This window comes from Oncorhynchus masou, chromosome 7 (assembly GCF_036934945.1).
Source record: "Oncorhynchus masou masou isolate Uvic2021 chromosome 7, UVic_Omas_1.1, whole genome shotgun sequence".
NCBI classification, from domain to species: Eukaryota; Metazoa; Chordata; class Actinopteri; order Salmoniformes; family Salmonidae; genus Oncorhynchus; species Oncorhynchus masou.
The window spans coordinates 10,337,899-10,350,398 of NC_088218.1; the positions used below are offsets into that span (position 1 = coordinate 10,337,899).

A 12,500-nucleotide genomic window follows, 5' to 3' on the forward strand; every position below is an offset into this window, starting at 1 on the left:
CACTTTATCTCTCTATCTGTCCACCATACCCAGGTAACACTCCTTCTATCACTTTATCTCTCTATCTGTCCACCATACCCAGGTAACACTCCTTCTATCACTTTATCTCTCTCTCTGTCCACCATACCCAGGTAACACTCCTTCTATCACTTTATCTCTATCTGTCCACCATACCCAGGTAACACTCCTTCTATCACTTTATCTCTCTCTCTGTCCACCATACCCAGGTAACACTCCTTCTATCACTTTATCTCTCTATCTGTCCACCATACCCAGGTAACACTCCTATCACTTTATCTCTCTAACTGTCCACCATACCCAGGTAACACTCCTTCTATCACTTTATCTCTCTATTTGTCCACCATACCCAGGTAACACTCCTTCTATCACTTTATCTCTCTCTCTGTCCACCATACCCAGGTAACACTCCTTCTATCACTTTATCTCTCTATCTGTCCACCATACCCAGGTAACACTCCTTCTATCACTTTATCTCTCTATCTGTCCACCATACCCAGGTAACACTCCTTCTATCACTTTATCTCTCTATCTGTCCACCATACCCAGGTAACACTCCTTCTATCACTTTATCTCTATCTGTCCACCATACCCAGGTAACACTCCTTCTATCACTTTATCTCTCTATCTGTCCACCATACCCAGGTAACACTCCTTCTATCACTTTATCTCTCTATCTGTCCACCATACCCAGGTAACACTCCTATCACTTTATCTCTATCTGTCCACCATACCCAGGTAACACTCCTTCTATCACTTTATTCTCTATCTGTCCACCATACCCAGGTAACACTCCTTCTATCACTTTATCTCTATCTGTCCACCATACCCAGGTAACATCATCACTTTATCTCCTGTCCACCATACCCAGGTAACACTCCTTCTATCACTTTATCTCTATATCTGTCCACCATCCCAGGTAACACTCCTTCTATCACTTTATCCTCTATCTGTCCACCGTCCCAGTGTATTATCCTCTATCAGCATCATCCCTGTATCACACCATCAGTGTATTATCTCTATAGCTTCATCCCTGTCCATCTCAGTGTATTATCTCTATAGCATCATCCCTGTATCACACCGTCAGTGTATTATCTCTATAGCATCATCCCTGCATATCACACCAGTCAGTGTATTATCTCTATAGCATCATCCCTGTATCACACCGTCAGTGTATTATCTCTATAGCATCATCCCTGTATCACACCGTCAGTGTATTATCTCTATAGCATCATCCCTGTATCACACCGTCAGTGTATTATCTCTATAGCATCATCCCTGTATCACACCGTCAGTGTATTATCTCTATAGCATCATCCCTGTATCACACCATCAGTGTATTATGTCTATAGCATCATCCCTGTATCACACCGTCAGTGTATTATCTCTATAGCATCATCCCTGTATCACACCGTCAGTGTATTATCTCTATAGCATTATCCCTGTATCACACCGTCAGTGTATTATCTCTATAGCATCATCCCTGTATCACACCGTCAGTGTATTATCTCTATAGCATCATCCCTGTATCACACCGTCAGTGTATTATCTCTATAGCATCATCCCTGTATCACACCGTCAGTGTATTATCTCTATAGCATCATCCCAGTATCACACCGTCAGTGTATTATCTCTATAGCATCATCCCAGTATCACACCATCAGTGTATTATCTCTATAGCATCATCCCTGTATCACACCGTCAGTGTATTATCTCTATAGCATCATCCCTGTATCACACTGTCAATGTATTATCTCTATAGCATCATCCCTGTATCACACCGTCAGTTTATCTTTCTCTTCCCTCATAATTCACACTGATATATCCCCTCTCTCCCTCTCTCTGACTCTCCACCTCCTTTACTCTCTCTCTCTCTTTCTACTTGATTCTCCCTCTCTCTCTCTGTTTCTCGCTCTTCCTGACCTCCTCCATCTCCTCTCCCATCCTCTCTCTTCTCAGTGATGACGTGTGTGCCAGGGGCTTCACGGTGGTCGTAGACATGCGTGGTTCTAAGTGGGAGAGCGTCAAGCCGTTGCTACGGACACTCCAGGAGGGGTTCTCCGCCCACATTCACACGGCCCTCATCATCAAACCAGACACCTTCTGGCAGAAACACAAGACCAATCTGGGCAGCGCCAAACTCACCTTTGAGGTGTGTGTATGTGTGGAGTGCCTCTGTGTATTGTTCTAACTATAATTTATCCACTTCTCTAATCTCTCTCTCTTTCTCTCTCAATCCTCGTGCCCCTCTCCCTCTCTCTTCCCCCTCCCCTTGTATTTTTCCCCATCTCCCTCCCTCTTTCACCACTGACTCTCTTTCTCCCTCTCCATCTCTCTTTCCCCCTCTCTTTCTCTCTCTTTCCTCTCTCCCTCTCTCTTTCCCCCTGTCTTTCTCTCTCTTTCCTCTCTCCCTCTCTCTTTCCCCTTCTCTTTCTCTCTCTTTCCCCCTCTCCCTCTCTCTGTTCCTCTCTCTCTCTCTCTTTCCCCCTCTCCCTCTCTCTGTTCCTCTCTCCCTCTCTTCCCCCTCTCACTCTCTCTTTCCCCCTCTCACTCTCTCTTTGCCCCTCTCTCTTTCCCCCTCTCCCTCTCTCTGTTCCTCTCTCCCTCTCTCTTTCCCCCTCTCCCTCTCTCTGTTCCTCTCTCCCTCTCTCTTTCCCTCTCTCCCTCTCTCTTTGCCCCTATCTCTTACCCCTCTCCCTCTCTTTCACCCTCTCCCTCTCTCTTTCCCCCTCTCTCTTTCCCCATCACTCTCTCTCCCATCTCTCTCTCTCTTTCTCCCTCTCTCTTTCCTCTCTCCCTCTCTCTTTCCCCTCTCCCTCCAGACCAGTCTAGTGTCGGTGGAGGGCCTGTCCAAGCTGGTGGACCAGTCCCAGCTGACCTCTGACCTGTGCGGTTCTCTGGAGTATGACCATGTGGAGTGGACAGAGCTACGGCTGGGCCTGGAAGAGTTCTCAGGGGCTGCTGGGCAACTGCTGGCCCAGCTAGAGCAGCTGGAGGCTGGGCTGACCCGCGTAAGCGAGCCCCAGGGCGTGGATGAGGCCCGCAAGTAAGACAGATGCAGATGTGTGTGTGTGTGGCTGGTGCAGTAAGCTATGTTTTTGTGTGTGTGTGTTCAAGCTGTGTGTGTGTGTGTGTGTGTGTGTGTGTGTGTGTGTGTGTGTGTGTGTGTGTGTGTGTGTGTGTGTGTGTGTGTGTGTGTGTGTGTGTGTGCGTGTGTGTGTGTGTGTGTTTGACCAGGCTGCTAGAGGAGCATGGCCGACTACGTACCACCGTTGCCACGGCTCCCATCGATGCCATCGACCGTGAGGCGGAGCTTGCTCCAGCGCATGCGGCTTGGCCCCGCCCACAGCGGTGAAGCCCCTAGCGACGTGCCCAGCAGTAACCAAGGTTACGGAAGCTGGTTGTCGGGCGGGGCTGATTTCCAGAGTGTAGCTCCGAAGGTGGCCGCCCTGCTGGAGAGGCTGCAGACTGCCAGGACACACCTGCAGCAGAGCTGGACCGAACGGAAAGCACACCTAGACCAGACCTTACAGCTGCATCTATACGAACAGGACGCTGCCAAGGTGTGTGTTTATGGGAGGGGAAAGAGTGTGTGTGTGTGTGCGCATGTTTACGTGTGTGTGTGTGTGTGTGTGTGTGTATTTGTGTGTATGTGTGGGAGTCAGAGGGAGAGAAAAGAAGAGACAAAGGTATAAGTCTCCCTGTGGTGGTACAGTTTAGAGCCCGCTGGTAGTGACCATCTGTTGTCTGAATGAACAGCAGTGCTGGAGACAGCAGGTCGATTGGCAGACAACCCTCCCTTTTTCTCCCTCCCCTCTCTTTCTCTCTCTCTCCCGTTCTCCATTATACTGTACATGTCTAAATAGATGAAGTGTGTGTGTGTGTGTGTGTGTGTGTGTGTGTGTGTGTGTGTGTGTGTGCGTGCCTGTGCGTTGCATGTGGATGTGTAACCCTCTGTGTGTGTGTGTGTTGTAGATGTCCGAGTGGATAGCCCACAGTAAGGATCTGTTCCTGCAGAGTCAGACAGAGGTTGGCCTCAACCACCAGCATGCCCTGGAACTCCAGACCCAGCACCAGCACTTCACCATCAACTCTATGGTACAGACATTCTGTTACCCTTTATCATCCACTCTATGGTACAGACATTCTGTTACCCTTTCATCAACTCTATGGTACAGACATTCTGTTACCCTTTATCATCAACTCTATGGTACAGACATTCTGTTACCCTTTACCAACTCTTTATGGTACAGACATTCTGTTACCCTTTATCATCAACTCTATGGTACAGACATTCTGTTACCCTTTATCATCAACTCTATGGTACAGACATTCTGTTACCCTTTATCATCAACTCTATGGTACAGACATTCTGTTACCCTTTATCATCAACTCTATGGTACAGACATTCTGTTACCCTTTATCATCAACTCTATGGTACAGACATTCTGTTACCCTTTATCATCAACTCTATGGTACAGACATTCTGTTACCCTTTATCATCAACTCTATGGTACAGACATTCTGTTACCCTTTATCATCAACTCTATGGTACAGACATTCTGTTACCCTTTATCATCAACTCTATGGTACAGACATTCTGTTACCCTTTATCATCAACTCTATGGTACAGACATTCTGTTACCCTTTATCATCAACTCTATGGTACAGACATTCTGTTACCCTTTATCATCAACTCTATGGTACAGACATTCTGTTACCCTTTATCATCAACTCTATGGTACAGACATTCTGTTACCCTTTATCATCAACTCTATGGTACAGACATTCTGTTACCCTTTATCATCAACTCTATGGTACAGACATTCTGTTACCCTTTATCATCAACTCTATGGTACAGACATTCTGTTACCCTTTATCATTCTATGGTACATCAACTCTCTATGGTACAGACATTCTGTTACCCTTTATCATCAACTCTATGGTACAGACATTCTGTTACCCATTTATGGTACATCAACATCAACTCTATGGTACAGACATTCTGTTACCCTTTATCATCAACTCTATGGTACAGACATTCTGTTACCCTTTATCATCAACTCTATGGTACAGACATTCTGTTACCCTTTATCATCAACTCTATGGTACAGACATTCTGTTACCCTTTATCATCAACTCTATGGTACAGACATTCTGTTACCCTTTATCATCAACTCTATGGTACAGACATTCTGTTACCCTTTATCATCAACTCTATGGTACAGACATTCTATTACCCTTTATCATCAACTCTATGGTACAGACATTCTGTTACCCTTTATCATCAACTCTATGGTACAGACATTCTGTTACCCTTTATCATCAACTCTATGGTACAGACATTCTGTTACCCTTCAACTATATGGTACATCAACTCATCAACTCTATGGTACAGACATTCTGTTACCCTTTATCATCAACTCTATGGTACAGACATTCTGTTACCCTTTATCATCAACTCTATGGTACAGACATTCTGTTACCCTTTATCATCAACTCTATGGTACAGACATTCTATTACCCTTTATCATCAACTCTATGGTACAGACATTCTGTTACCCTTTATCATCAACTTATGGTACAGACATTCTGTTATCAAACTCTATGGTACAGACATTCTGTTACCCTTTATCATCAACTCTATGGTACAGACATTCTGTTACCCTTTACCAACTTTATCAATCAACAGACATCTATGGTACAGACATTCTGTTACCCTTTATCATCAACTTACAGACATTCTGTTACCCTTTATCATCAACTCTATGGTACAGACATTCTGTTACCCTTTATCATCAACTCTATGGTACAGACATTCTATTACCCTTTATCATCAACTCTATGGTACAGACATTCTGTTACCTTTTACCAGAGGTGGGACCAAGTCATTGTTTTACAAGTCACAATTAAGTCTCAAGTCTTAGCACTCAAGTCCCAAGTCAAGACAGGCAAGTCCGAGTCAAGTCTCAAGTCAAGACCGTCAAGTATCAAGTCAAATCTCAAATCTTTGAGTTTCGAGTCCTAAACAAGTCACAATGTGTTCTTCACCAAATGTAATACAATTTCATATTTTTAACAAGAGTAATAGTTAGCATATTACATTTACACAAATCATGAATGCTTTTAAAAATATCTATATATTTATTACTTTCCAAATAAACGTTATATTTCCATGGAAATATATGGGTTGCCGTGAGGAAGACCCCCCCCCAATAGTGATCGCCTATCGAGGATCACGATGGGTCGTTATCGGGCAATGTAGGCTTGTACACAATCGCCCCACCTTAACACACACACACACACACTGTACACACACACACACTCTCTCTCTCTGTGTGTGGTTACGGTAGGCTAACGTATGCCAATGGTTTTAGGAACAGCAGTAACATCAGGCAGGCTTTAGGCTACCAACTGCCTGGCCAGTTTGGCTCAATCGTGGGTGCAATGATCACGTTCCCGCACTGACTGACTGTGTGGAGGCTCATTGATTTAACGTTACGTTAACCTACATAACATATATAGCTGTCATCTATATTCGCCACGACTTACCGTTCTTTGTGCAGCTTCAGATGTCGAACAGAGTTGGAAATTGTTGCCTCTGTCTGTAATTTTCTTCCCGCATGTTTTGCAAGTTGTTGATACAGCGTCGTCTTTATAACCGAAAATAATCATTTGGGGTATCATCTTTCCAAGGGCTCCATCTGAATTCGCCCCACGTTCCTCTGCACTGCCACGCTCAACTGTTTCTCAGCTGGCACAATTTGATTGGCTGCTGTCTGATTCAAACTGTAATCCGTTAAATGAAAAGTTGATGCGCTACACACTTTTTAAAAAGCATATTGTTTTATATTTGGGCTTAGGGAGGCTTGGGGAGGCTTGGGGAGGGTTGGGAAGGCTTGGGGAGGGTTGGGAAGGCTTGGGGAGGGTTGGGGAGGCTTGGGGAGGGTTGGGGAGGCTTGGGGAGGGTTGGGAAGGCTTGGGGAGGCTTGGGGAGGGTTGGGGAGGCTTGGGGAGGGTATCAAGTCAGGTCAAGTCATAAGGCTCATGTCCAAGTCAAGTCACGTGTCATTGGTGTTAAAGTCAAAGTTGAGTTGCAAGTCATCATATTTGTGACTCGAGTCTGGGAACTCTGCCCTTCACTGTGAACTCTATGGTACAGACACCCAATCACACATCACTGTGAACTCTATGGTACAGACACCCTATCACACATCACTGTGAACTCTATGGTACAGACACCCAATCACACATCACTGTGAACTCTATGGTACAGACACCCAATCACACATCACTGTGAACTCTATGGTACAGACACCCAATCACACATCACTGTTAACTCTATGGTACAGACACCCTATCACATCACTGTGAACTCTATGGTACAGACACCCTATCACACATCACTGTGAACTCTATGGTACAGACACCCAATCACACATCACTATGAACTCTATGGTACAGACACCCTATCACACATCACTGTGAACTCTATGGTACAGACACCCTATCACACATCACTGTGAACTCTATGGTACAGACACCCTATCACACATCACTGTGAACTCTATGGTACAGACACCCTATCACACATCACTGTTAACTCTATGGTACAGACACCCAATCACACATCACTGTGAACTCTATGGTACAGACACCCAATCACACATCACTGTGAACTCTATGGTACAGACACCCTATCACACATCACTGTGAACTCTATGGTACAGACACCCAATCACACATCACTGTGAACTCTATGGTACAGACACCCTATCACACATCACTATGAACTCTATGGTACAGACACCCAATCACACATCACTGTGAACTCTATGGTACAGACACCCTATCACACATCACTGTGAACTCTATGGTACAGACACCCTATCACACATCACTGTGAACTCTATGGTACAGACACCCAATCACACATCACTGTGAACTCTATGGTACAGACACCCTATCACACATCACTGTGAACTCTATGGTACAGACACCCAATCACACATCACTGTGAACTCTATGGTACAGACACCCTATCACACATCACTGTGAACTCTATGGTACAGACACCCTATCACACATCACTGTGAACTCTATGGTACAGACACCCTATCACACATCACTGTGAACTCTATGGTACAGACACCCAATCACACATCACTGTGAACTCTATGGTACAGACACCCTATCACACATCACTGTGAACTCTATTACATCACACATCACTGTGAACTCTATGGTACAGACACCCTATCACACATCACTGTGAACTCTATGGTACAGACACCCAATCACACATCACTGTGAACTCTATGGTACAGACACCCTATCACACATCACTGTTAACTCTATGGTACAGACACCCAATCACACATCACTGTTAACTCTATGGTACAGACACCCTATCACACATCACTGTGAACTCTATGGTACAGACACCCTATCACACATCACTATGAACTCTATGGTACAGACACCCAATCACACATCACTGTGAACTCTATGGTACAGACACCCTATCACACATCACTGTTAACTCTATGGTACAGACACCCTATCACACATCACTGTGAACTCTATGGTACAGACACCCAATCACACATCACTGTGAACTCTATGGTACAGACACCCTATCACACATCACTATGAACTCTATGGTACAGACACCCAATCACACATCACTGTGAACTCTATGGTACAGACACCCAATCACACATCACTGTGAACTCTATGGTACAGACACCCTATCACACATCACTGTGAACTACAGACACCCAATCACACATCACTGTGAACTCTATGGTACAGACACCCTATCACACATCACTGTTAACTCTATGGTACAGACACCCTATCACACATCACTGTGAACTCTATGGTACAGACACCTATCACACATCACTGTGAACTCTATGGTACAGACATATACACATCACTGTGAACTCTATTTACAGACACCCAATCACACATCACTGTGAACTCTATGGTACAGACACCCTATCACACATCACTGTGAACTCTATGGTACAGACACCCAATCACACATCACTGTGAACTCTATGGTACAGACACCCAATCACACATCACTGTGAACTCTATGGTGACACCCTGTCACACCAATGTCTTTGGTACAGACACCCATCACCATCATGGTGCTCTATGGTACAGACACCCAATCACACATCACTGTGAACTCAGTCTACTTTATTGATCTTAACCTTGAACTCTACGGTACAGACATTCTATATATTACATGACACTTTGAACTCTACTACAGACATTCTATTATTACATGACACTTTGAACTCTACGGTACAGACATTCTATTTATTACATGACACTTTGAACTCTACAATACAGACATTCTATTTATTATATGACACTTTGAACTTTGAGCTGACAAGGTACAAATCTGTCATTCTGCCCCTGAACAGGCAGTTAACCCGCTGTTCCTAGGCCGTCATTAAAAATAAGAATTTGTCTTAACTGACTTGCCTAGTTAAATAAAGGTAAAAATATATATATATATATTTATTACATGACACTTTGAACTCTACAGTACAGACATTCTATTACACGTGACCTTTAACTCTATGGTGCTATTAAACATGAGTTGTGAACTCTAATGTATGGTACCGTCACTTGATGAACACTGATCTTTAACTCCTAACCTCTGACCCCTCCTTAGAACGGGAGTGTGAACGTGGACGGGGTGGTCTCCGTGGCGATGCAGCTGTGTGAGGGGTGTCACTACGGAGCGGAGCGGATCGCGTGTGTCTCGTCACGGCTACAGGAGGACTGGAAAGGGCACGTCAGTGCTGGAGGAACGCAGCAACACACTGGTCATGTCCACCGACTTCCACCAGGGGGCAGAACAGGTGTGTCTGGGTGCTTCCTTCTCATGGACATCACTAAGAGCTTTGTGATTTCTTTTCTGTGAATGAAAAAGGCAAATGCATTTTATTAACATTAAAGGTAGACTCAGCGATATAACGGAGATGCTGAAAGATAACAGCAGTGGGTCGATTTCAGCAACAACTAAGAGTGTTGAAGTGCGAGGCTCAACTTCAACTTATTTGTTCCCATGGCTACCATGCTGTAGCAGTGTGAAGCGAACCCGTGCCGCGTGCAGATATTGTGTGTGACTGTGTGAGAGCCAAGTTTTGCATCTCACTCATCTCCATCTGTGGTGCTGCTGGTGGCAAAGTCATTTCACCCAGTCTACCTTTAAAGAGAACTCCGTGTGTAATGAGTTTGACAGAAAATACAACTGTGTTTACAACTTGTTTGTTTTTGTGAATGTTGGCGTGTGTATGACGTGTGTGTGTGTGTATATATATACATGTAACGTGTATGTGTGCATATTTATCTTGGCCAGGTCGCAGTTGTAAATGAGAACTTGTTCTCAACTAGCTTATCTGGTTAAATAAAGGTTAAATAAAAATAAAATAAAAAATATATAACGTGTGTGTGTATATAACGTGTGTGTGTATACAGTGCCTTGCGAAAGTATTCGGCCCCCTTGAACTTTGCGACCTTTTGCCACATTTCAGGCTTCAAACATAAAGATATAAAACTGTATTTTTTTGTGAAGAATCAACAACAAGTGGGACACAATCATGAAGTGGAACGACATTTATTGGATATTTCAAACTTTTTTAACAAATCAAAAACTGAAAAATTGTGTGTGTATATAACGTGTGTGTCTGTATAATGTGTGTGCTTATATAGTGTGTGTGTTTATATAACATGTGTGTTTATATAACGTGTGTGTATATATAACGTGTGTGTATGTATAACGTGTGTGTTTATATAACGTGTGTGTGTATATAACGTGTGTGTGTGTATATATAACATGTGTGTATTTATAATGTGTGTGTTTATATAACGTGTGTGTGTTTATATAACGTGTGTGTGTATATAACGTGTGTGTATATATAACGTGTGTGTATATAACGTGTGTGTGTTTATATAACGTGTGTGTGTATATAACGTGTGTGTGTATAACGTGTGTATATAACGTGTGTGTATTATATAATGTGTGTGTTTATATATAATGTGTGTGTATATAACGTGTGTGTGTTTATATAACGTGTGTGTGTATATAACGTGTGTGTTTATATAACATGTGTTTATATAACGTGTGTGTGTATATAACGTGTGTGTATATAACGTGTGTGTGTATATAACGTGTGTGTGTATATATAACGTGTGTGTGTATATAACGTGTGTGTTTATATAACGTGTGTGTATATAACGTGTGTGTATATAACGTGTGTGTGTATATAACGTGTGTGTTTATATAACGTGTGTGTGTGTGTATATAACGTGTGTGTTTATATAACGTGTGTGTGTATATAACGTGTGTGTGTATATAACGTGTGTGTGTATATAACGTGTGTTTGTATATAACGTGTGTGTGTATATAACGTGTGTGTGTATATAACGTGTGTGTGTTATATAACGTGTGTGTTTATATAACGTGTGTGTGTATATAACGTGTGTGTGTATATAACGTGTGTGTATATATAACGTGTGTGTATATAACGTGTGTGTGTATAACGTGTGTGTGTTATATAACGTGTGTGTTTATATAATGTGTGTGTATATATAATGTGTGTGTGTGTATATATAACGTGTGTGTGTATATAACGTGTGTGTGTATATAACGTGTGTGTGTTATATAACGTGTGTGTGTATATAACGTGTGTGTTTATATAACGTGTGTGTGTATATATAACGTGTGTGTGTATATAACGTGTGTGTGTATATAACGTGTGTGTTTATATAACGTGTGTGTGTTATATAACGTGTGTGTTTATATAACGTGTGTGTTTATATAACGTGTGTGTTTATATAACGTGTGTGTGTGTATATAACGTGTGTGTTTATATAACGTGTGTGTTTATATAACCTGTGTGTGTGTGTATATAACGTGTGTGTGTATATAATGTGTGTTTGTATATAACGTGTGTGTGTATATAACGTGTGTGTGTATATAACGTGTGTGTGTGTATATAACGTGTGTGTTTATATAACGTGTGTGTGTATATAACGTGTGTGTGTATATAACGTGTGTGTATATATAACGTGTGTGTATATAACGTGTGTGTGTATAACGTGTGTGTGTATATATAACGTGTGTGTTTATATAATGTGTGTGTATATATAATGTGTGTGTGTGTATATATAACGTGTGTGTGTATATAACGTGTGTGTGTATATAACTTGTGTGTGTGTGTATATAACGTGTGTGTGTATATAACGTGTGTGTTTATATAACGTTTGTGTGTATATATAACGTGTGTGTGTATATAACGTGTGTGTGTATATAACGTGTGTGTTTATATAACGTGTGTGTTTATATAACGTGTGTGTTTATATAACGTGTGTGTGTGTATATAACGTGTGTGTTTATATAACGTGTGTGTTTATATAACCTGTGTGTGTGTGTATATAACGTGTGTGTGTATATA

At 42.5% G+C, this 12,500-nt stretch overlaps 1 protein-coding gene across 1 annotated transcript in view; it reads left to right on the top strand.

Annotated features, from left to right (window-relative positions):
• The window catches only part of LOC135542964 (kalirin-like), a 66,889-nt gene that overhangs the window by 9,573 nt on the left and 44,816 nt on the right, over positions 1-12,500 (top strand). Inside the window, 7 exon segments of the mRNA XM_064970089.1 lie at positions 1,978-2,170; positions 2,841-3,064; positions 3,256-3,330; positions 3,332-3,581; positions 3,994-4,116; positions 9,713-9,831; positions 9,833-9,902. Coding sequence (XP_064826161.1) covers positions 1,978-2,170; positions 2,841-3,064; positions 3,256-3,330; positions 3,332-3,581; positions 3,994-4,116; positions 9,713-9,831; positions 9,833-9,902 — 1,054 coding nt within the window.